Source organism: Myiozetetes cayanensis, unplaced genomic scaffold (genome assembly GCF_022539395.1).
Source record: "Myiozetetes cayanensis isolate MyiCay16 unplaced genomic scaffold, myiCay2020 scf13, whole genome shotgun sequence".
NCBI lineage: Eukaryota > Metazoa > Chordata > Aves > Passeriformes > Tyrannidae > Myiozetetes > Myiozetetes cayanensis.
This window is the reverse complement of record NW_026086937.1, coordinates 14,957,093-14,981,985: the sequence shown is the minus strand read 5'-3', so window position 1 is coordinate 14,981,985 and position 24,893 is coordinate 14,957,093. Positions and strand designations below refer to the sequence as shown.

At 57.9% G+C, this 24,893-nt stretch overlaps 1 protein-coding gene across 3 annotated transcripts in view; it reads left to right on the top strand.

Annotated features, from left to right (window-relative positions):
* Positions 1–335: 335 nt before the first annotated feature.
* Positions 336–24,893, top strand: part of EPHB3 (EPH receptor B3) — a 35,463-nt gene continuing 10,905 nt past the window's right edge. For 2 of the 3 annotated variants that reach the window (XM_050308227.1, XM_050308226.1), the window contains exons 1-3: positions 6,196–6,316; positions 19,731–19,795; positions 20,160–20,832. In XM_050308227.1, coding sequence (XP_050164184.1) covers positions 6,220–6,316; positions 19,731–19,795; positions 20,160–20,832 — 835 coding nt within the window. In that variant the 5' untranslated portion in view covers positions 6,196–6,219. Of the gene's footprint in view, positions 355–6,195; positions 6,317–19,730; positions 19,796–20,159; positions 20,833–24,893 lie in introns of those variants that run through there. The other variant, XM_050308228.1, reaches the window with a different exon arrangement.

Here is a 24,893-nt window from a genome sequence, read left to right as displayed (position 1 = left end):
CATGGCAATGAGAGGCGCAACATCCGGAGCTGGCTTTGGGCAAGGGATGCTCCAGGTGGGATGGGAAGTAGGACCAGGGTATCCCCCCAAGGCTGGGGGATGCCAAAGTCTGGGCTCGGAGTCCAAGGAAGCCACCCTGCTCTGAGGGCTGCCCCTGGCCCATGGCACCTGGAGGGGGTGGGCAGATGGGGTTTGGTGGGGTCCAGGCTCTACGCTTGGCCCTGCTGTAGCCCCACTCTGCCCACTACCACCGTCACCTGCAGCTGCTCCCAGGCAGCTCCAAGAGGACGTGGTGCTGTTTCCTGTATGCTCAGTCCAGGAGAGCAACCATCTCTGCAGGACTTGCAGGGTCAGGTGAGACCTCTTAGATTTTTACAGCCAGGAGGGTCTACCAATCACCTCTGAATAGAGCATGAATCCCAAATATCTTGTCACCCCACTTGGGGGTCACTAAGCCCCATTTAGGAATGTGGGGTCAGGCTGTGGCACGAGGCAGGTTTCAGTTCCTAAATCTTTGGAGATTATCTGCTTCCCATGAGTAAAGCGGGCATGCAGCTGACCCCAGCTCAGGGCTAAGCATGCAAAGGGTTTCTGCACTGGCATTTCAGCTGCAGCACCTAAAATGTCCGTAACGGGGCCAGGCTGCTAATTGCCTGGACAGCAAAGTTTCCGAGAGAGGAGGGGACTGGGTGAGGACCCCCCCACGCAGCATCACCAACTGACATCCCTGCCTTGGCCCCCCCAACCCCTTGGCCACCCCCCTCAGTGCGTCCCCATCCTGCCGTGCCCCATCCTGCCGCAGGGCTGGGAGGCTGCAAGGGGAAGGGGGCGATGGGAGGAGGAAATGGACCTCCCAGCTGGGAAGCACGCGGGCGAGTGACATTTGCCAGACACTGATGCTGCTTTTGATAAAGAGCAGGGGGCAGTTTGCTGCCCACAGGCACCCGTGTTTCCCACACCTCCCAGCATCTGGGGCCAAACATCGTCCCCCAGCCCTGGAGCCTTTGCCTCCCGCAGAGCCGAAAGCATGCAAGGCTGGATACCTCTTTTCCCTTTTGGCCACAGTGGGCTGCAGAGCAGGGGGAAAAAGGCATTTTTATTTATTTTTGGTGCAACATTTGTCAGCATCTGATTACAAAGGGCTGATGCAGAAGTGGACAGTGTCACCTGGACAGCATCAGCATGGTTGCAACACACACCCCGTGGCAGATGGACGGGGCCAGCTCTCCAAACACACAAACCTCATCAGATTGTCCCAAGGGCACATCCCCAGTGCAGGAATCAGCCCAGGACCCAGGATGACAGCCACCCTTCCTCCTCATACTGCCTCCCAGGGCTCCAGCACCTAGCAGGCCCTTTCCCCTTGCAGAAATGGTTTCCCCTTGCTGAGCTCTGTTGCAAGTGCGTGCCAGCAAACGAGGCTGAAGGCTGCTTTCAGCCACTTCCAGCGATTCCACCCTGGAGCTTGTGGCCGGGCTTTAGATCTGCTAAGCCTGCTTCAAACTTTGCACTGGGAGAAGTGATTTGTCTGCAAATGTTATGTGGTTAAAATAAACGCAGAGAATTTTAATCCTGGGAATTTGGAAAGTAGGAGATTTAAAATAACAAAACCCTTTCATATGGCACTTAATCCGAAATTAGCTGGGTTTTAAGTTTTACGGCAGTAGCTGATCATTCCTCGGCCACCTCCTGCTCGGCGTGGGAAGGGGGGCTCCCCAGATCCCCAAAGCAGGGAGCAGTGGGGGCTGCAGGATGGGCTCTCCCGACTGCCCCGTGCCGTTCTGTGCCAGGGTGGTGCCGGAGCAGTGACGGCACTCTTTTTTTGTTGACGTGGAATGGATCTCCCACAGCTACTTAAGGTTTTAATTGCCCTGTGATTAAAGTTTTCATTACTAAGCAATTAGCACCTGAAATTTTAAGTGCTGAAGTGTTTAACTGCATCCTGAAGCTGCCAGAGGTGAGGGGTGGTGGATGTGGGTGGGACGGGAGAGGGTTTTGAAGTGGGGACCAGGAGCAGCAGGAGGTGGCTGCATCACTTGGGCCCAGCCGGGCTGGCATGGGTGCTGCCAGCCACCCCAACCCGCTGGCAGCATCAAGCGCCTGGCAGCACAGGGAGGAGCTCCCGGAGGGGCGAGAGCCCAGGGAGCCTGGGAAGGAGACAGGCTGGAGCCGGCTCTGGTCTGGCGGGAAACACACCGGCTGGGCAAGTTGGCACCCGACGGCGCTCCCAGCCCTGGGAACAGGGCACCCTGGGGCTCCCTTTGGACCGGGGGAGGCATAGGGGACCCCCCAGCAGCCACATGGTTGCCTCAAGTGCCTGCTGAGATGTTGCCCTTTGGAGTGCTGCCCTTTGGACAGGGGACTTGATGATGTCACTTGATGCCATAATGGCCCCACTGCAGAGGTACCCAGCTCAGAAACAGGGGAAACCCTCCCATCCAGATTCCCATATCTCCAGCACAGTTGCCCTCCAGGTGAGCAGGCAACGGAGGCCTCTTGCAGGGTTTTTTCCCCATTCACTCAGTTCCACCCTTCATACACGTACCTATACCTACCTTGTGGCGATGCGCTCCTGGGACTGGCTGCCTGGTGAGGAATGTACTCCCTTCTGTTTGTTTTTAGATTCTTGCTGGGTAATTTCATTTGATGCCCCTTAGATCTTCTAAGAAAATGGGAATAATTGTTCCCTAATCACCTTTCCTTATGAAATTGCAGCTGAGGTTGCCGCATGCAAAGGAGGTGAGGGGCGGTGGCTGGGTGCAGCAGGCAGGGTGTGTGGGTGCACCCGTGTGCGGGGCCATGGTCTGACACACACTGTGCATGTGCCCGTGCGATGTGGAGTGTGATGTGGATCCATCACTGGAGCACATCAGGACTGCCTTCAGAAATGGGGAGTGAAAGTCAGGCTTGCTTCAGCGGGATTGGGTCTCTAGGTAGGAAATTTCTTACAGAGAGAGAGGGCTTGGTTGGGAGGTTTGTCCTCTGAACTTCCATGGCCATTGCTGCCTTTTGAGGTTTTTCTTTCATTCTGCTGCTCCCTATCTGCACGGGAATGCCTCCCAGGGACACTGTGGGCTCCACAGTTTTGCCATACAGGCTGTAGGCTGTTGTAAGGCAAAACATCCCTAACTCAGATCAGTGCTGCAGATACACTCCCCTGCCTACCCCACAGCACTGCATTTCAGCTCTCAGCTCATCCCTGTCCATGCCGTGCCAATGGGGTCCTCGTTATAGCCCTATTCAGCTCCATCCATCACCCCAAAGTGCCAGGGAGGTGTAGGTGGAGAGGACTGAGACTGGGTGTCTGTGCAGGGACATTGTGTGGCTGGGAGATGTCCATATGTCTATACAAACATGTGTGTCCCCCAGCCACACCATCACCCGGTCCCCTGGGGGCCACAGCAGCACTGCCCTCAGTACTGAGTCCTTGCCCAAGCAGGCGGGTTGACATTACAGAGCCAGCCCCCGCCAGAAAATACCACGCAGTTACCACAGTTATTTCCTATTGTGCAGGCGTCAGAGCCCTGCCAGAGCTGCTCCCCAGGCTGCCCACCAGCTGCAACACACAGGCAGCGACCAGGGCTCCCTGGCCGTCGACCTGCCCCAAAATCCTCAGCCTCCAGTCAAGACCATGGCATTGCACCCGCCGGCACCAGCAGAGCCTGAGGCCCCAGGGAGAGGTCGGCTGGCAGCACCAGCCCGGTGGGAGTGAGCAGGGGCTCATTAATTACAGCACGTGGAGAGAGACTCAATTGTATGGAGCATCCTCCCCCAGCCCGCGCCCCCCCGCTGCCTGCTCCAGTTTCTCATCCTATTCTGAAATAAATTCCTTTTGGGCTGAAATTTGCCAGGCATGGCTTGGCTCCAAGGGGAATTCTTGGAGAAAGTTTAAGTAAAATTGGTTCAGCCATTTTTGAGTTATTCAAGTGTGAATAAGCAATTTCCCCATGTGCTCCGTTCAGAAATTTTGTGCTTGGGTAACTCAAACCTCTGGAATTGCAGAATAAACGAGGTTTCTGCATCTCGCTAAGCCGGCAGGCTCTGGCTGCCGGAATTGGTACGGTGTCTCCAGCAGGGAGGATTTCCCAGGAGTGATTTCATAGGGAGACAGCAAATCTTCCCACCCTGAGTCTGGCCCTTGGTTAAGATTCTCAACATCTCCATCAGCCCCCAGCCCTATCCTTCTCCACTGATGCAGCATTGTACCCCAGTGCATGGTGTTAATGGTGCCAACTTTGTCACTCGCTTCTCCGCTGCTCATCTCCTTGAGTGACAGCGTGTCCAAAACAACAGCTTCTGCTTGTTGGCTGAAACTTTGGTGTTTTCCACCAATACAATCCCCTTACTGCTGATTTGCTCCCCAACCTCTTCCTTTCACCTGGAGAGTGCAATGCCCCACTTGCTGCATCTCCTGTCCCTCACAGAGATTTATCACAGTCATATGTCATATGTCCTGTATTAAATTAGCACACTGGCTCTCTTGGGCATGGCTTTTCCCTTCAGAAACTTTGCTTAGTGGTGCTGGGGCACTGTGGCAGTCCTTGGGGCACGGCATTCTGCCGAGACTCCCTGCAGCTCCCAGAGGATGCCAGAATTCCTGCAGAAGGAGTTGGTCGTGTCCAAATTTTCAGTAGCCCAGGCAGAGCTCAGGCTGGTGCCAATCTCTCTGGCTGCGGCTTGGGAATCTGAACCCTCCCAGGACAAGGAAGGAAAATGCTCATCCACAGCCTCGGTTTGTGCAGCAGAAGGCAGAGGTGATATGGACACACTCTGCAGCTGTTTGCATAGAGGAGAGGTCAACCACAGCCAGGTCTGATAACCTCCCTAATTCCAGCTCCTGCCAGCAGCTGCGGGGAGTGTGGCTGGGAGCGTGGGCCTGTGGACGCCTCGCTGCGCTGGTGCAGAGCTGAGGCTGGGTCTGCACAGCTACGGAATTTCTGGGCCAGGTTTCTGGGGCGAAAGCACTGAGGAAGGTGCTGCTGGCAGATGGCAGGTGGCTGCGGCGGGGGCAGCGCAGATGGCTGTGTAGGGGGCACGAGGCTGCCTGGGGTGATTCAACCAGTGGTGCACCCCACTGCCCCTGGACCTGCTGGAGTTCCAACTACCCCTGGGACCAGGGGCATCAACGTGCCCCAACATCAAGGACCTAGGGGATTTTGCTAAGCTCAAGCACAGGTATCCAAGGAGGAGGAGATGCAGCACAGAGGGCCAGGACTGGTCACATCCTATGTCCCACGCCTGGCATGGCAGGTATGTGTCTGTCCTGAAGAATGTGGCAGTGCCAGCTCCAATCACAGGGACAGTATGTGTGTATACACCATCCTAAGGGGGCAGTCTGTCCAACACAGGGCTCCAAAACCTTTCCATGGCAATGTCGGGACAAAAGGGGAAGAAGACTGAAGCACCCACAGGCTAGGAAGCTGTGGCTGCATGCACAGTCACCAGCACCTTCTCCTGCGAAAAATGTGATGGTGAAGGCATTCTGGGGGTAGGGGAAGGGATCCTGGAGAGTTGTGTATACTGTCACCCTGGCCACAATCCCAGCACTCATCCGTGTCCCTGTGGTGGAAATCATGATGCGGTGGGAATGGAATGGCGTGAGAAGGCATGTAATGCAATAGGATGGGATGGGTGAGGTAGGACGGCATGCATGGGATGGATTAAGGGGTGATGGGTTGAGACAGGATGGCCCAGGGTGGGATACATGAGAGGATGGCACGAGACTGTAGAGGATGGGATGGCAGTGGGTGGCACAGGTAAATCAGGCTGCCAGTAGTGTGGCACAGAAGGGGCCCGTCAACACACGGTACGAGGCTCACGCCGGGCCGGGGGTGTGCGGGGCGGGCCGGGGGCGCGGCGCCTTTAAGAGCCCAGTTCCGCGGGCGGCCGCTGGGTGGGGCGCGCTCCTCGCCCTGCGCCTCGCGCGCCGGGGGCGGGGCCAGCGGGGGCGCGCCGGGCAGGGCCCGCCCCCTCCAATTCATCTTTCCGCAGAGGCCCTGCCCCCCCGCCCGGCGCCGCCCAATCGGCGCCGCGCTCGCCGTCGCCAGGGGCGCCGGGTTGCCAGGGGCGGGGTGATTGGCGGAGGGCCCCGCCCCCACGGCTCAGCGGCGGCGGCGGCGGCGGCGGCGCCAGAGCGCGATCGTGGCGCGGCGGCGAGAGGAGCCGCGCGTGGCGCCGAGCTCGGGACTGCCCGGCGGGGCCGCCCGCACCGCCCCCGCCATGGCCGCGGCCCGCCCGGGGGCCCCCCCGCCGCCGCCGCCGCTGCTCCCCCTCCTGCTGCTCCTGCTGCTCCCCGGCGGCCGCCGCGCTCTGGAGGGTGAGTACCGGGCGGGCGTCTCCGCCCGCCGTGCCGGGGCCCGAGCGACCGCGCACGGGCGCACGCACCCTCCGGGGTGTCCCCGGCCCGCTGACTCGTCGTGGCTCTGCTCGTCGTGGCGCCGCGGACGGCCGGTTGTCCCCGCGGGGATCTCGCCGCAGCCCCGCTACCCGCGCTCCGCCGCCCTCAGTGGGTTTCAGAGTCAACGCCCCGTGGAACCGAGCCCGGCGCGGCTCCGCAGACGGCGGCTGCTGGCAGGGAGAGGCGCCTCGTTGGATACTCGGTTCACGTTTCGAGGCTTTTCGCCACGACCGAGAGGGCTGGAAAATTAATATTTCTTTCAGTGGAAGCTCGCGGCATGCCAGAACTGGTGGGGCCGCGGAAGGAGTGTCCGTGTGCCGTGTCCGGCTCCATCCCTTCCCCGGCAGGGCTCGCCGCTCCCGCCGCCTTAACCCCCGCGGCTCCAGCGTGGGACCGCCGGGGCGAGTGGCCACGCGTGCCGCATCCACCCCCGAGCGGGTCTGCGCTCCGCGGCTTACACACCCCTGAGCTCCGGCGGAGTTTGGAATAGAACGGGGACTATTTTTCCCCCCTTCGAAGGGTGAACCCCGGTGCGCGGGGTGTCAAAGCACCCCTAGGTTTGAGCGAGGAAAGCGGCTTTTGGCCCCACTGAGGGACCGGGGATCCCCGGGCGGGCGAGGCGGGTCGCACCGGAGGGGAGGAAGAGAAGGGGGCCCGGACGGGTTTTTGTCTCGGCACAAAGTGTGCGGGGCTCCGGCCAGGAGCGCCAGGGGCGGCGGCGCTCCGGTGTCCGGTAACCGAACCCACTGCCGGAGGGAAGAAGGGAAGGGAGAAGCCCCGGCTGGAGCGGAGCTGTGGGTGCCTCCCGCCCGGGCGGAGGGCGGCGGGGGCTGCTCGGAGGCGGTGTCGTGCTCGGGCTCGCGCTGCCGTCGCCCCGCGTTGCGGGGTTCGGGCCGCGGCCCCGGGGGTGGCCGTGGGCAAGGAGCCCCCTCCCGCTGTGGTGGATGGAGGAACATCGTTCCTCTGGCTTTGGGCTTTCTAGAAAGTTTCGGGGCTGCTTGTTGCCCGAGTTCCTTTTCATTCTCCCTCCGTTCGATTTTTTTTTTTTCTCCTTTAAAAGGGAAAAAAAAATTTAAAATCCCTTCTCCTTTGTACGCCGTAGGAATCAGAGCTGGTGGGCCTGCCGGGTCCGTGAGCTCCCAGCTAAGCGGGAGCCCCGCAGCAGGAGGGGAAGGGAGAAGCCACCAGCACCCAGCCCTCCCGGGATGGAGGCTCCCGAGCACCCACCCGGGGATCCCTGGCTGCTGGAGAGGTGCCGGAGGATGAAGTTGCAGGCAGAGAGCCCAGCGGGGCCCCACGCTTGCGGGCAGCGCCTTGCAACCTGCTTCCCATCAGCGGTTTGGGAATTGGGGAAGGATAGCCAATGTGGGGGCTGGCAACATCAGCAAGCATCGCCCGGGCATCGTCCCGCGTGTCCCCAGGGAGGCAGGGAGCCCCTGCACCGACCGGGGATGGAGCAATGGGAAGAGTTGGATGGAGAGAAAATAAACAGCCCCTACTGAGGAGTCACTAGTTTTTTTCAGCTTCACGAATGTGTGGAAGGGTCAGGGGCCGAACACGCCATCCAAGAGGTCAGGGCCCAGCTGTGTGCGAACCCAGTGGGACTGCTTCAGGGCTGGCTGGCAGCCACCCAGCATTTTTGGGGCTGGCCTCGATTCCCCTGGGATTCTCTTTTTTTCCTTTTTTCTTTTTTTTTATTTTTTTTTCTCCTTTGCTCTTTTTTGAGCTGGAGGGAAAGTTTCAGCTGGCCCGGAGAGGCTTCTGCCTTGCCCAGCTTTGGGAAGCCTCTGCTTACATCAGGGTCAGAGAGCTCCCGCGCTTCTGCTGTGTTGGGCATTTCTGTCCGCACTCAACGCTGCTTCCTGATGGGGACCGGCGCGTTCCAGCGGTTACTGTAAATCTCGCGTGCACATTTCTTCGGATATTTTAGTGCTGATCATAAATCTGGGGTGACCGTAAATCTGCACACACGTCCTGCAGACAACAGCAGCGAGCAGTCCCCAGACCCGGCCACTTTACCGTCCCTTCTGAGGGGCAGCAGGCTGGGCTTGCGGCTGGTGCTGGGCTGGAAGGGCAGGGGGCTTTGGGGCTGCATGGCGCTCCTCATTCCCAGGGGGATGGTGGGGAGTTGAGTTTCTTTACAAGGCCCCACGGGGGTGGAGGGGAAAAGCCACGCTCGGCAGCAGCTCAGTGAGGGCTTTGTGCTGCCGAGGAGAAAATGGTTTCTCTCCAGATCCTGTAAGTGCGCTGGGTCTGTTTGAAGTCACAATGTGTTTTTCTTCTCCGGTTCAGCAGTCCCCAGGCCGGCTGCAGAAGGAATGCTCTATCCAGGGGCAACAGCAGATCCTTTCTCCAGTGCAGGGGTTTGAACTAAGGAGTTTGTCCCAGCAGGGCTGTGGGAGCAGAGGCCCTGTGGGGAGCAGACACGGTGGAACAGCATGGGGAACATGCTGCGTTCCAGGCCCTTGCCGACCATCCAAGGGTAAAACCCCCAGGCTTCAAAATACCCTGTCCCAAGGGAGTGTGGACAGCCACAGGCTGGATCTGCCTGTCGCCCTGGGGGTGCAGGTGGGCTGGGACAGGGACCTTCTCTCCTAAGGAGCTGCTCTCCGAGGCAGCTTCTGCCCTGAGCAGCCTCTCTGGATGCAGGACTCCATTTAAACTTGGGGTTTGCCACGTGCTTCCCCATGAACCCCCGTGCAGAAGTGCTGTGTTGCTGCACGTAGTCCCAAGCCTACTCAGGCTCTAGTGAAGTAACCAAAGCCCCCAACGCAGGAGGATTTCTAGGGGGGATTTTCTTCATCTGAGTTCTGCCCAGTGGCAACTCCCAGACCCCAACCGGGTGTTACACAGCCTGACCACACTCCTCTCTGCATCAGCAAACCCCTACTTAATTGACCCCTGTGCTGAAACTGCCAGGTATTTTCTTGGCAGGGAGATTTGCTTTCCGTTTAATTACTTTTCACAGAAATGGCATGTTTCTCAGCGGGGCGATGGGGCAAGTTGGCCCTGCTGTTTTATTGATGCTTGGGGTAGGGCTGTGAGGGAAAGCAGGTCGTGGGGCTCCGCAACACTCGCTAGATTCATTAAATCTCCCGTTCCTCACTAAAAACTGCACTCGAGGAAGCCTGCCTATCCGTGTTCCCAAGGAGGGGAGGAGAAGGGCTTTCCTTTGTGTCAGGCGGAGCATGCGGAGAGCTGGGGAGAGGGAAAACTTGCAGCACCGGGATCCATTTGCAACCCCACATTTCTCCCTTAACGTACAGCAAGGTTGCGGCTGTGGGGACATTCCTGCCTGGCCCTTGCGATTGGGAATAGCGGCCTCTGGTTTTTAAGGAATGAACCGAAACTCCTTGTTTTGTTGTGATGACTTACTGCAAGAGATATTTGGGGAAACCAGTTGGTTGCATTTTCTTTCCGTGAGCCGTTTGCTGCTGCCGCTGGAGCAGGGGAGCTTGGCGTTTAATTAAAACAGCCCCAGCAATCTGAATCACAGACTTGCATGTTTTTAAAATTGTAGCTGTTCCTGTTGTGCTGAGTCAAACTGGTTTGTCAGGATTAAGCGTCTCCGCCTGGGAGCTGTGCTGGGGGAAGGGTGCTGGGGCGGCCCCGGGGTCGGGATCCCCGTTCCCAGCTGGTGCAGACCAGAGGGTGGGTGTCAGCCTCCCCCACGAGGAGAACCCTGGGAAACGGGGACTATACTCAAGAGCCGTGGTGGAGCAGCCACAAACTTCTCTGTGGTTGAAGCCATAATGAGTTGGTGTTGTTTCTAGGTCCAGTGAATTCCCATGAAGTGTTTGGGGGATGGTGGGGATGGGGGTGTCCCTCCATGGGCAGGAAGCTCCTTGCAGAGCCGGGTACAGCCCCACGCCCCAGGGGAAGGGCTGCCATCTTGAAGGCCAGGCAGCCTGTTGCAGTGACACTCCACCCGACTGGGTCCGTCCCATTCAAATGCGTGTTTTGGTTTTTTTGTTGCATTTTTGTTGTTGTTGTTGCTCCAAACCCAGCCCTGTGCTCAGATTGGGCGGTGCTGGCAGCAAGGTTGGGCCATTCCCTCGCAGAGCTGAAGTCCGTGTGGGAGCCATTTTGTAGGGCGGGAGGGCGGGTGGGCGTCCTGCCTGCGGAGGGACAGGCTTGGCACTGTTGGTGAAGCCTTATCCTCCCGTACTGGGGCACTGGTATCACCCTCCCTCGGCACAGCCATGGAGGAGTTCTGGGGCTGAGCTTGGGAGTGGGCAACGTCCCCACTGCTGCAATTGCAGTTCTTCCCCCAATACCACTTTTCCCCGAGGGGCTGCATCCCTCCCCTGGTGACTGCTTTTTCCTCAGCGCAGCCCAGCCCTCCAGCCCATGCTCCCTGAGGCGGGAGGGAGCGAGCCCAGTACTGGCTTCGCATGGCCGCCCCGCTGAAGAGGAACGGGAGCCATCTTGGGAAGAGGCTGGAGGACGGCGGCAGGGCCGACCACCAGCCCCATGGCCGCTCTCCATGCACGTGCCAGCGTGTGCTGGCTGTGGGTCCCAGGCTGGGGCGGGGGGGATTTTACTGTAGGGGGTCTCTTAATTTTATTTTTGCCCATCGCTAAGCCCCGCTGCACTGCGGGGCCTGGTGTTTCTCATGCATGTGGCAGGAGCTGTTGACAAACACCTGTTTCCCAGCCCCCCTCCCCAGGAATGCCCCGGGGGCCCCGCAGGGGCTGCAGTGCTGAAGGGGTGGGCAGCAGGGATGTCCCCTCCCAGGGGAGCCCTCCCCCAGGACTCTTTTGCCCAGCAGCAGCTGCAAGGGGATTTGAGCCTCCCTGTTCCTCTGTGAGGTGTGGCCATCGCACAGGGCTGCCGAAACCCGTCCCTGTCCTGGGGAAGGGACAGCGTTGTCCCCGTGTTCCCTCACCCAGTCGTGCTTGTCTCTCGGGTGCTCAGCGCCTGCCCAGCGAGGGCTGGGGCGCAGGGGAGACCCTGCCGGGAGAGGGGGCACACACACGCGGCATGCTATCCAAGGCCTTTTTTTTATTAATGAGAAAAATGTGCAGGGCTTGAACGATCGCCAGGAACAGATTTATTCTAGTTCCCCAGAAATTAAACTGAAATGAAGGAGCGAGTCAGCCCGGCCCGGCACCCCCTCCTGACTCTGTGCTTGTTTTAACTCTGGAAGAATCTGACTTTGGGGGTGGGGGAGGCGGAGGGGGGGGCAATATTTGGGTTTAAGCAGTTCCAGATGGGCTTGGTGCTCTCAGAGAGCTGAGGAAGCGAGCAAAGAGCAGTGCGGAGATTTGGGTAACTGCCCCAGGCAGTAGAGAGGAGGGAGATCTTGGCAGAAACTTCTGCTCTGTGCTGCCGGGATGGGATGGAGCTTGGCAGCCGAACCACCCGTCTGTGGGGCGAGCCTTTGGATGTGCACCGAGTAACCTTTTTTGGGGAAGAGGTGGGGCTTTTTTTCTTTTAAATATCATTACTCTTTCTCTGTGCACTTTCCAAAAGTACAACCTGGAAAAAAAATGGAGCTGGAGGGGGAGAGGGGCCTTTTGGATCTCAGCCTGCCGCAAACAGTTGCCCTGCGGAGACAGGTCTGCAGCACCGACTGCCTTTTCTTCCTTCCCCCAGGGACTCTGGGACTCTACATCCACCCGCACCAGTCCAGCTCACCTTGATGGCCCTTTGGGGACACCTGCCCCATGAAACCATGGCCACAGGGCAGTGGGGTCACAGAGGAAGATGGCAAGAATGTCCCCATCATAGCATGTCCTGGAAATGAGCGTGGCTTTGCAAGCCCATTTCCTGCCTATGTCCTAGTAAATGGCATTCTCAGCTCAAACAGGTCTGGCATTTCCTGATCAGATGAGTTATTTCTGTGGCAGTGGAGGACAGAGGCATGGCCATTCTTGCTGGGGATGGCAACCTATAAATCTGTCCTGCCTGCTGGCCATAGAGCTCCTGCCTGCCTGGCATGGCTGGTCACGTGTTCCCCATGGCAGGGAGCTGCAGTGGGAAGCCCCTTCCCTGGGGCCAGGCAGAGACATTCCTGTCCCAAGTGGGCAGCAATCATTTTAAGGCCAGCAGTGTGTCTAGCAGCAGGCTGTCAGGCAGCAGGGATGAGACGCTGTCTATGGGGTCTGTCCATTCCCCTTGCCCACAGCCTACCACAGGAAAAGCATCTTTTCCTCCTGGGCAAGCCGAAGCAGCAAGTACCAGGGTGCATCCAGCATGTGGGCAGGGATGGCAGCTCTTCCTTGGCCAAGCTGACCCTCATGTAGCACACTGAGCTCTGACATCCGAAATCCCCGTGGTATTAATAGAACAGTAATTGCAGTGCAGGGCTGGACTCAAGCAGCTGGCTCCCGTCCTCTCCCAGCGTCCGTACGGCTTTTCTGCAGGACCGGGACCTGGCAGCGGGACCTGGCAGGGTTTGGACAGCAGGCTGCACGTGTCTTTGGCATGCAACTGGAGGGCGGGAGCTTACTGTCCTGCAAAAGTCCCAGGCTCTGAATGCAGCGCTTTGGAGGGGGTGCACACAATGTGATGCTGGTGGGTGCTGGAGCAGGCATGACCCTGCTTGTAAAATGGCAGAAATCTGTCCTCCCTGCCTCCATCCGATGTGTGACCAAGAGGAAAGGAGCACCCATCCCTCCCCGCATCCCAGGCGCTGCCACTTGATCTGCCTTTTGCAGAGCTGGCACCTGTCCTCCCTCACATGCTTCAGTCTGTCTCATGGCCGTCAGGAAACAGCTCCTGGCGAGGAGCACGCGGCCGGAAAACCCTCTTCAGTCGGTTAGTGGGTCGGTGACAAGGCAGGGCTGGATGGAGGGAGCACTCCTGTCCCTCTCCGTCCCGCATGCCAGGCAGCTCCCACTCATCTGGAAGCTGGATCTGGCCCATGCAGAAGGTGAAGGGCTTTGGGGTTGGATGGGGGGGACTGTGAGGAACATGCAGGAGGCCAGTGGCTCAGAGCCATGGGACTGTCTCCTGGCATAAAGTTAATACTCCAGTGCAGGTGTGGGATTGGGAAATAGAGGATGCATTCTTGGAGCATCCTTGGAATGGTAGTCTTGGGCCCTGCTGTGAGCTTACCATGGTGTTGGCAGGGCTGGAACCGGCAGTGGTGCATGGTACCAGGACTGGCAGTGCTGCCCACCCTTGGCTGGGCTCTCCAGACAGGGGCTGCCTGCCTTCGCGCGTGCATGCGCGGTGTGTGTGCAGAGGGGCCTTAATCTCAGTTGGGGCCTCTGGGCCCTGCCATAATGCAGAAATAATGAGTCTATTATTAAGTGCCCACAGTACTTCTTCACTCTGGTGGCTCGCCTCCAGCAGCAGGCAGAACCTGCCCCGCTTGAAGTGGATGTGTCATCATTTGCCTCAGCAAATCCAATCCCCTTTGATGATGGGCCAAACGCCCTTGGCATGAAGGGCCACAGCTGTGATACAGGCCCTTTTTTTTTTTTTTTCCCCTTTTCTCTTCCCTTTGTTCCCAGTTCATTGACAATTCACTGGCTTGCCCCAGACCTGGGGAAGTGAACGTTGGTGGGACTGGGCGGTCAGAGCCCCCGTGTCCCCCTGGGAGGGATGAGGTGGGCGGCCGGCTCCCACGGCAGCCTCGCGTCTTCCCCCTCGGCACTGGGGAGCAGCAGGCGCCCTACTCGGCATAAGGACAGGTTCCCAGCGTGGGTGGTGATAGGGAGTGCTCCAGCCCTTCCCTTGGGCTGAACCGCACTGCCTGGCCTGCCTGGCCTGACAGCCAGGGAGGGCAAGGGTGGGACCAGCACAGCCCCTGGCCTTTCACTGGATGCTCGGTTGGGCAGGCATGCAGAGGGTCCCTGGGAGAGATGGGATTCCTAGGGGAGGACAAGGGCATGTGGACTGTGCAGTATGCTGGCAGTGCTGCCAGCCCTGTCCCTGCAGAGGGAGCTGGCAGACAGTGCCTGCCAGAACCTTCCCCACACTCTCAAACCCCACGCTTGGCACCTCCACCATGGGTACCCTCTGCCCACCCTGGGTGCTGCCAAGTCCACTGATGTCCTGCCTGCTGCCTCCTTCCCTGGCTTCAGTTCCCTTCCCTGCTCTCCTGGCTCTCAGCTACATCAGCAAGAGCCTCCCCTCCCCGCAGTGCAGCTCCAGCACAAGGGGCTGCCAAGTGCCGAAACCTCCCAGCACGCCACCTCCTGTGCACACGACGGCTCCAAAGCTGCTGTGCTCCATCCACGGAGCGTGGTGGGCTGAGCGGAATGGGAGAGCTTCCTCAATGCAGGCAGCGTGTGGAGTCACCTAGCCTTGGAACAGGGACATCCCCTTCCTGGGAGGATGGATCCAGGGTTTAGCTGGGGTCAGAGAGGGAAGAACCCTCCTGGAGGAGGAGGAGGAGGAGGAGGAGGAGGAGGAGGAGGAGGAGGAGGAGGAGGAAGGATCCCCATGAGCTGCATGCTTCAAGAAAACGTGTTGCGGGGTCTCCCAGACCTGACGCGCTCTCAGGGTGCTCAGTGTGGCTCAGCTTTTGTGTATGGGAAACGCTCGTCAGCGGGAAAAGTGCAACCTCAGGTTCTCTCCCACAGGCAGCTCTTTGTTCCCAGATAAAGGACCTTACACCAAAGGCCCTTTGTGCCGCTGCTCAGAACAGTGCCGGGATTAATTGTACCAATAGGTGCTTGAATGGGGAGCATGCAAGGCCACTCACTCCTGCCGTAATTATCTTCAAAACCAAGAAGGAAATTAAAATATATGCGGAGATGCCCCTTTCGGTGGCTTTTTGACTAGCAGGCAGTCACCAAGATTTAAAGTACATCCCTAAACAAGCTGCTTTTTCTTACAGGGGAGAAAAGCATAGCAGCAAGGCGGAGAGGTATCTGGCACCACTATGAGCAGCCACCATGGTGGGGCATGTCCTGGGGCAAATGGCCCAGCCATCGATGGTGTGTGCAGGAGCTCAGCATGGGGCAAGTGGACCATACGGCCAGTCCAAGCCACTCGCCCCACACCGAGCTCCTGCAGACATGGTGCTGCGGTGTGCATGGCTCCCAGAAAACATGGGCACGTTGTAGAACAGGTTCCTCTGTTTGCAGCAAAGCTGCGTGGGCGTCTTTAGTAACTTCCCTCGTTTACCTTCTTTCAGGATGCTCTGGACTTGTGCGAGCTGCCTTCTCCTCACTGGGGCAAGGAGCTAGTATGCTATGTTGCCAGCACATCCTGACAAAAGCCATCAGTCCCTGTATTCAAAGGAGAGAGCATTCAAATTGGAGCCTATTGATGGAGACGACTGAGTCTTCCCCAGTGGCTTCATCTTGAAAGAATTTTGATATTTCTCCCCCCTCTTTCCTGGCTCAGCCATTGCTGCCGTGCGCGTCTGCCGCTCAACAGCGCGAGACGGGCTCTCTGGGCCTCTTAAGGGGGGAGTTCAAACGTTTTCGCTGGCCTCAGACCATGCACGCTGCATTCCTGAGCCTCTGCACCAGGAGAAAGAGGTCCCTGGCTCCAGATGGGTCCTTGCCAGGGCTTCAGACACCTAGTGAACTGTTGGGACTCTGTGGAGGCAATGGGAGGGCTGCTGAGGGGCTACCCCTTGTGTTTGCAGCTCAGGATGTGCCTGGGAGGAGACTTGCAGGGCAGGGAAGAGGCAGCCAGAGTGATGCTCAAAGACCTGACCAAGGAGTAAGGCTCTTTCCCTGTCCCCAGATCCCACTCTGCCACAGAACTTTTGCTTTTATATGGGGTTGACCATGACAGCTGCATTCGCTGAGCATAGCAAGGCTTCTGCTCCATCCCTTGCTTTTGCCCAGCTGAAGGTAAGGAGAGGACAACTCCCAGCGCTGCAGACAGTGATAAAGCAAGCCTTAGGCTGACATCCCCAAGCTGGCGAAATTGGGAGCCAATTTCCCGTTGACTAATGGGACCAGGCTCTCTCTGTGGCGTGCGGGATTGAAGTGGCTTTGACTCACTGTTCAGCCAGCCCTGACACTGTTCACGTCCCTCCAAAGCACCTGCAAACCTGAACTGGACTGGGAAATCACCAGTGACACCTCTCAGCCCACCTCTGGCACCCCATGCCAGAGGGAGAGAGCAGCTGTCTGCTCCTGAACCAATGAAGCCTAGTGCTTGGGCTCCCCACCCTGGGCACTAGCACATGCCCTTTGTGGGCTGCCAGCAGTTGGAGTACCCCGGTGTCTGTGTGAGGGAGGACACAGGTTTGGTGCCAGTCCTCTGTGAGATCTCTGCAGCAGCTTTACAGGCAGAGAGCGGTTTCTGTGGCTCAGCCCAGCATGTGCCACCAGCCCTGGGACCATGCAGCACAGCAGCCCATGGGGCCATCCGCCCACAACCTTCACTGTGGCAGGCTGTGAGGGTCTGGGAAGCTCCACTGACCCCGCCTGGGTCAATCCTGTGGCTGCAGGAAACCCACTCTGCCCTCTGCGCTCAGCCCATTTCCTTTAGCTGAGTTGCTCAGTGATTTTATTTTTATTATTTCCCCTTCCCACTCTCTCCGTGTGGTTTACGTGGCTCTCGCACCAACAGCCAGCTTGGCTCTGTCAGTTTTTTCTCTCCTCTGCTGGTCAGATGGCAGATGCTGCCAAATTAGGATGCAGGCAGCAAGCCTCCTGTCCAAGCTAAGATTCTGCTCAGGACTGAAACTCGCAGGGAAGGACGCTGCTGGAGGGGACGACTGCCATGGCAAGGGCTTCCTACATGGAGTCTGCTGGAGTACAGGAGGCTTCCCATACACTCTGGACAGGTTTGGGAAGCAAACTCCCCCTGTGATCTGGTCAGTCCAAGTTGTGCCATGGCTTGCCACGGGATCCTTGTGTCGCCCAGCTTGTGGGCACACCCTGCACCCAGATTCCCATCTCCTCAGCCTGACTCACTGCTGCAGCCGCTCATCCATCAGCAGCCCCAGCCCTGAGCACGCAGGGCATCCCTTCCCTGCTCCTCCCATAGAAACACCCACCAACTGCCCATGCCGGCAGTGGGGCCCTGCTCTGGCTGGACCCACACAGGGTATCCCCATCAGGACTTGGCAGTGCAGCGCTGTCGGTGCCGAGCACACGCTTGGCTCTGCTTGCCGCCAGCACGGCGTGTCTGAGCCCTCAAAGCACTGCTGTGCCCTTATTAGGGCAGCCAGCACGGGGTCTGTCCCTCGGAGAGCTGTGGGCAGCTCCACTCTGGAACCTGCTCCCCCATGTTCTGGTGCTGCCCGCCTACCCTGGTAGCCACCCCATGCAGGGTTCTGGGGAGTGCAGCAGCATCCCTGGGAGTCTTGTGGCCACACAGAGCTGCACTTGAGCTTCTACCAGTCTTCAATAACTGGTGTGGGAAATGGGAAAGGACAGGGATGGTAGGTTACTGTGTTCCTTGGGCAGGTAGTGCCATGGAACCGAGCAGAGGCTGCCTCATGGGTGTCCAGCACCTTCTTGCCCATCCTGTGCCCCAGCCCTCCTGCTTTACCCACTTGGCAGAGGGCTCCTTCTTCCTCCCGCTTCATTTCTGCCAGATGCTTCTATTTTGTGTTTTTGAAGAATGGTAAATAACTACTGCCCAGTAACCACCTCTGTGTTTGCAAATCAGAGCTGGTATCTTCTTGTACAGACTGCCTCCCTGCCCCTCTCTCAATGGGGAGCTGGCACCATGAGGGTTTTCCTTCCTCTGTCCCCCATGCCATGTCCACTGCTAGTTCCACCAGCCTACGATGGGATTGTGTTTGTGTTTGTTCCAGTCAAGCAGCCTGGGCAAGAAGCATGCTCACTGGCCTGGCTGGGAACATGGCAAACCACAAGGCAGGTCAGAGAGCCCACGTGTCCCCAAATGTGCTTGTTTATCTGTGCCGCAGTGGCACCCACAGCCCATGCTCCTGGCCTGTCTGTGGGTGCTGGCGCAGGAGCTGCTGGCGGGTCTCCCCGGGGTGGGACGCGGGAGGAAGGTGTTTACCTCCAGCCGGGCTTCATCCGAAACCCTGCGACGCGTGAATATTTCCTTCCTCCTCCACACTTCCTCCCTGGCCGGGTCAGCCTGTGGTTTTCCTGGGGTGGAGGGAAAGAAGTTGAAACTGCTTCTTGCTCTGGGGCTGAGCCGTGGTGCCGGCACAGCTGAGCTGCCCCGGCATGTCCTGTGCCCCAGCCAGCCAGAGTGAGCGGATCCTAGCGCACTGCTGGTTCTAGGGGCTGGTGAGCCATGGCTCCCTGCCCCTCATCTGGGGGTTGGGTGGGCTGAGGGATGGATGGATGGAGGGATGGATGGTTGGATGGATGGATGGATGGATGGATGGACGGACAGCCCTTGGGGAGCTGCATGGGCTTTGGGATGGGGCCATGCCTGCAGCTGGGGAGCGAGATGCCCTCATCAGGGAGGCATTTTGGCACTGGTCCAGAGTCCTGCTTGGGGCAGGCACCAAAGCCCCTCTGAGCACATCAGGATTTCGAGGCACTTGCACCCTTCTTGCGCCAAACCGCCCCTAGTCTGAAAAGGGTCCAGAAGACCCACAATCCAGACACCTCCAGGTGCCTGCTCCCCTCCAAACAGCCTAGAGGCCATCCCTGGAGTGGAGGTCACAGGGCCAGCAGCCCGCAGAGGGGCCATTGGCCCCACAGCCTGTTGCCGTTCTCTCTTCCTTGCGTTTTGCTCCTGGTTTTTGCGGCAGTGCTCGCGCGGAGCCACGCGGCTCTACCCGGGATTAGCGACAGCTGCCTGCAATTGCAGCTCTTCCCAGACAAGCGTCCCGCTCCCCCAAGGCTGGGGCTGGGGCTGTTTGGGGAATGCTGCCGGGGTGGTTTGTCTTGTAGTCTGCTCCAGGAATGTTGGCCAGACGGTCAAATTCTTCTCCCCTCTTGTAAAATGAGTGATGTGGGGCGTCTCTGGGAGAGCAGCCTGCCAGTCCCTCCTCCTCTGGATAAACCTGCCTGGCCCACACCGCCCTGTCATGGGAACGGGCCCTTTCAACCCCAGCCACAGTAAATATGCACCCTGCCAAAGCAAAGGGGGAGGGAGCAGACGGGGGCGCCCGGTTTCCCTCCTCTGGCACCCCCTGTGCTGGCCGGGGGGCACAACTGGCTGTGCTGGTGGCTAGGGGTGGCAACCCGTCCCCATTCCCCCCTCACCACCTGGCCATCTCCTTGTCCTGCTACTTGCCTGCTCTGGCACAGCTCTTTGGGGACGCCTCTCTCTTCCTGTACTCCTGATGGGAGAAGAGAAATCTGGAGTCTGTCTGCTCTGCTCCTGCTCCTCCCACCATGTCTCACCCCCCAAGTTGCTGTTTTCCACAGAAATGTCAGGCTCAGCTCTCCTCTCCCCCACTCCTCCTGTTTTTTTCCCACTAATCTTGGCCTTCATCTCCAATTACTTCTTTCTCTCCTTCCTTTCTCTCCAGAGACCCTGATGGACACGAAGTGGGTGACCTCTGAGTTGGCATGGACAACTCATCCGGAGACAGGGGTAAGTTTGGAGCCAGCCCTGGTCCTGACCTCCAAAGGGCGCAGCTGGCCCTGGCCCCACGGGAATCAGGATTGCTCACCAGTGCCTTTGTGGAGCTGCATCTTTGTCCTTCCCTCCCATGCTTATCCTCGCCTCATGAAACCATCTCCTCCTGACTCTGTGTCAGCGAAGCGGGAGTGCTGTGGGCCTTGGCCTGGGTTGCTCTTAGTCACCTTGATGACCAGGAGGGTTGTGACAGGTAGAGGTGCAGCTGCTGCCCTTCCCTGTTGACTGTTGCCTCTTCCCACCCCCAGCCACATTTACGATGTGTCCATGGCACTGATGTTCCTAGCTGGGGATCTAACCCTTCCCCTCTCGCTCACAGTGGGAAGAAGTCAGCGGTTATGATGAGGCCATGAACCCCATCCGCACGTACCAGGTCTGCAACGTACGGGAGGCCAACCAGAACAACTGGCTTCGCACCAAGTTCATCCAGCGCCAGGACGTCCAGCGCGTCTATGTGGAGCTGAAGTTCACTGTGCGGGACTGCAACAGCATCCCCAACATCCCTGGCTCCTGCAAAGAGACCTTCAACCTCTTCTATTATGAGTCAGATACGGATTCTGCCTCTGCAAACAGCCCTTTCTGGATGGAGAACCCCTATATCAAAGTGGATACAATTGCCCCAGACGAGAGCTTCTCCAAGCTGGAGTCTGGCCGCGTGAACACCAAGGTGCGCAGCTTTGGCCCCCTCTCCAAGAATGGCTTTTACCTCGCCTTCCAGGACCTGGGAGCCTGCATGTCCCTCATCTCCGTCCGGGCTTTCTACAAGAAATGCTCCAACACCATTGCTGGCTTTGCTATCTTCCCGGAGACTTTAACAGGGGCTGAGCCCACTTCTCTGGTCATCGCGCCAGGCACCTGCATCCCCAACGCAGTGGAGGTGTCTGTGCCCCTAAAACTGTACTGCAATGGCGACGGCGAGTGGATGGTACCTGTGGGAGCGTGTACGTGTGCCGCTGGGTATGAGCCGGCCATGAAGGATACCCAGTGCCAAGGTAGGCGCGTGGCGGAGCGATCATGGCTCTTGTCCCCACGGACGCGTTGACGCGGTGGAGGTGGTTTTGTGTTGAGCTTGGTTTGGTTTTGGAGGTTTTTCCCTGAGGAGGGAGCAGGGTGGTTTCTCAGAGGACTGACCTGCAGTTTGACTTGGAAACCTTAAAGCCTTTGTGGTCTGGACTGGTGCGGTGTCTGCTGTGACACACCGGTTTGCAACCACCAGTGCTACCCTCTGCAGGATGCATCTCCTTGCAGCTCCAGGCATGGTCCTCATCAGGGATCCAGCGCATCTTAAGCCCCTGAGCATGACCAAAACCTTTCTCTCGCCACTGCTGCCGTATCCAGCATCTCCCCTCTCTCCCTCCTGCAGTGCTCTTGGCTGGGGCGATTGATTGTTCCTGGCAAGTGTGATTTCACACTGCTTGTGCAGAGGCACTCGGAAACCCTGGTGGTGATCGGGGCTCCGCTGCGCTGTGGGAGAAGCCATGTGGATGCATGTTCCCCCTGACAGTGCTGAAAGCTAGCAGCAGGGAGGGTGGGGAGCAGCATGAAGGCAGGGGTTCTGAAGCCCCCTGTTCCTGCTCAAAAGAGAGGGAAACACATCCTGCCCATGGAGATGCTGGGGGTGGAGAGCTACCATAGCAGTAGGACAGCCCTGTGTGGTTCCTGCAGCTGCCATGCTCTCCCACGGTAACTTTGGTGTTGCAGTTTAACCCCAGTTTGGGTGTACTGATAAGGAAAAATCTGTCTGGGTGGATCTTACTTCCCTTGGGGTGATTTTTTCCTTGGGAACTTTCTCTGGCAGGCAGGACCCTGCCCTGGGGTGGCTGGGGTTTAGGGCAGAAAGGTCGCTGTTCCCCTTGGCTGGAGGCATTGAGCAGGGAGTGGGATGCTGGCTGGGCCCCCAGCACTGGATGCCTCGTGCTCGCCGATGACGGGATTCTTGGCGCCAGCCCTTTGCTCTTGGCAGGGGCCACGCAATGTGGGACGGCCCGTGATGTGGGGCTCGGGCCAGGCTGGCCTCTCCGTTGGCTTTGGGAGTGGTGTGGCTGTCAGCTGTGCCGCTGTGGCTGGTTGGGGAGAGCTCATTCTCCAAAGGGCTGCGGCTCTGCCGGGTGTCCAGAGCCTCCAGCGCCATCAATGCCAGCACAGCCCTGACTTCAGTGTCCCAGTCCCCACGTCACTCTGGAGAGCAGCCGATCTGGCTCCTCCTGGATCAGATGGACACCGGTGCCAGGCATCCGTCCACACTTAAAACTGTGCACTGGGGTCCACGATCCTGGGGAGCTGGTTTCCTTCTTCCTTGTACTATGAGATCTTAGACCGTACAGAGTGTTGGCTCTTTCCCATTAGAGAGTGGGGTTTGGGCACAAGGTGACACCGTTTCCAGCCAGCATCTGGGCTCTGCCTATCCAGGGTGTCCCAAGGCAGGACTGAGGGCTCCTCAGGTTGGGCTCAGGGCATCACTGGAGCCTGGAGTGAGGTCCCATCTCCACATCCCCCCAGCTGGTGGTGGCTTTCTCGGCACCTTTGATTTTCCCCCCAAGCCCCAGCTTCTTCTGCAGCAGGCAGGGAAGCCACGCTGAGCCACAGGCACGTCTCCATCCGGCAGCCTGCCTTCTTGCTGGGCAGAAGCGGCGGTGTCCTCACGTTTCTCTGGGAAAGTTGCGCTGCGCTTGTAGGATCAGATTTTCCGCCATATGATCGTGTGTTTTAAGTGGAAACAGCTGAAGAAGGGCTGGGAGAAGCTGGAGCTGCAGCTCCCTTTTCTGCTCTTGGCTGGATGTTCCCTTACCCCATTTCGACAGTCCAGCATCACCGAGAAGGCTCCCAGCCCCCATGGGGAGAGGTGTGGATGCAGCTCCACAGAGTTGGGGTTTCATCACTCCCATCCCGGGGAGCCCTCTGAGGCTTCACCGCGCGGGCGAGCAGCACTCCAGAGTGCCAGATGGCATTTTAATAAATAACAATACCCTGTTACTGCTTAGATGGGATAAGCCCTGTTGTAAATCTCCCCCTTTCCCCAGACTTTCAGTGGCCTTTGAAGATCTCCTCCTCCTCCTCCTTCTCTTTATCTCCATCCGGAGCCAAGATTAGGCCTTGCATTCAGACCTGTTACAATGCAGCTTGTATCCCGCTCCCTCGGGAGCAGAGGGCTCATCCTGCCCGGCTGAAGACAGTTTCTTTGGCATGCTTTGTAAGGCGATACGCCAGGCTGGTACCTGGCGCTCTAGTCCTGAGTTGCCACAGCATTGATTTGGCATCTCATTCTCAGCCTCATTATCTTTATTTAATTAGCACACGGTCCTTCTGGGGGTTGTGCCGCTTCCCACACACTCCCTGCCACACAGAGCTGCAGAGGCAGCTCTTGCAGGATGAAGAGGAGCTGCTGGCCAGGGAGGGGGACAAAGGGCCCCATATTCCTCCACAGACAGGGTCGCACTGCATTTACACGCCAAGCCCTGCAGTCCCTGGGGTTCAGCCTTTCCCCTGATCCCATCTCTTCTCCTTTTGGTTAGCAAGCACTCAAACTGTTCAGAGGATTTGGTGTCAAGGTGCTCCCCAGTGCCAAATTCACTGGGGTTTGCACCCCTCATGTCGTTGGCTTCACGCAAAGAAAGAAAGGTTTGGAGTCTGGCTGGCTGCCACGCCAGGGTGAGCAGTGAGCCCACTCCTTGCTTGTCCCCGTGTCCATGGGGGTCCTGGAGGAGGGCCACAGTGCCCCCAGAGCCTACGCCCCCCTCGGGAGATGGAAGCTGTGTGGTGCAGTCCGTGGATACCCGAACCATAAGAGCACCTGAGGTGACAGTGTTCAGCCTGACACCACACTCTCCTGAGACCCATTTCTCAGCCTTTTTGATGTCCCTTTCCTCATGGCAGCAGCCACTGAACATTTGGGCACAGTCAGTAGGTGAGTGCAGGTCAGGCTGGGGCCAAAACCAGAATTTTTGCAAAAATAAATTTCCCTTGCAATCAGTGACTAATGGAAACATCACCCTGAATTAAAGAAAAAAAAATTGCCAAGCAAGCATTGCACTTGCCAACTGTTTGCATCTTTGCATTGCAACATGGGCTTGCTGCATGAAACCCAGGAAGTGAAACTGCCTGGGATTAATTGCCCGGGCTCCCAGATCAAAGGCAGCAGCAGGGAAGGCAGGGAGAACTGCCGGTTTATAGCCAGGCAGCTCCACAATGGGTTACTTGTAACACGTTCGAGGAAATCTGCCCCTGCTGTCCTGCCTGTGACCCACTGTGGCTTGAGAGGCAGCTTTGCTTATTGAATTTTTTTTTCTTTTCTTTAAAAAAAAGAATAAAAATGTTTTCCCGCCTGTTCTTTGGATGCCACTTCAAACCCCTGAGGGCTCTTTCCCTTCCCTCCCTTCAGATTTGCTCCATCCACTTTTGGACTGCTCTGGTGTGAAATATTTTCACCCAAAGTGTGATTATTTTAGGGTTTTTTTTAAATAACTGCCTTTTAAGAGAGACTTAAAAACAGAGTTACCGCCTCAGCTATAGCCAGGCTGTTGCTTCCACAGTTCTGCTCCATCTGCAGCCTCTTACAACAGTGGGAAGGGAGTGAGCCATGCGGGTTCATAAAGCACAGATCGTCCCAAGCAATCCCAGCAGCTGCCTCTAAAGAAATTACAGGGCTGTTGGGCAAAGGGATATGATCAGTTTAATTTATCTAGGCTGAAGCAAGGCATTCTGCTTCATCCTACAGGGAGAGAAATAGCTGGAAGGATGCTGGAATAGTGTAGTGTGAATGGGAAAGCAGTCGAGACATGAGACACGGTAGTTTGGGGCTAGTGTTTCCTAATGTGTCACATCTATCCCTGCCTTTCCCAAGGGAGGGAACCCCAAAGTTTTGGGGATGTACTCAGGGTTCGTTGCTGCATGCCTGCATCCCGTGCAATAATGGAGGCTGCCTGTGGGATGAGTCACTGCTCTCTGCTGCTGCCAGGAAGGTTTTATTTCGGTGTTTTTTTCAGCTCCCTTCCTTGGATTTTATTCACCAATGTGGGGATTGTATTTGTTAGTAGTGCCCTCCTCTTCCCCCAGC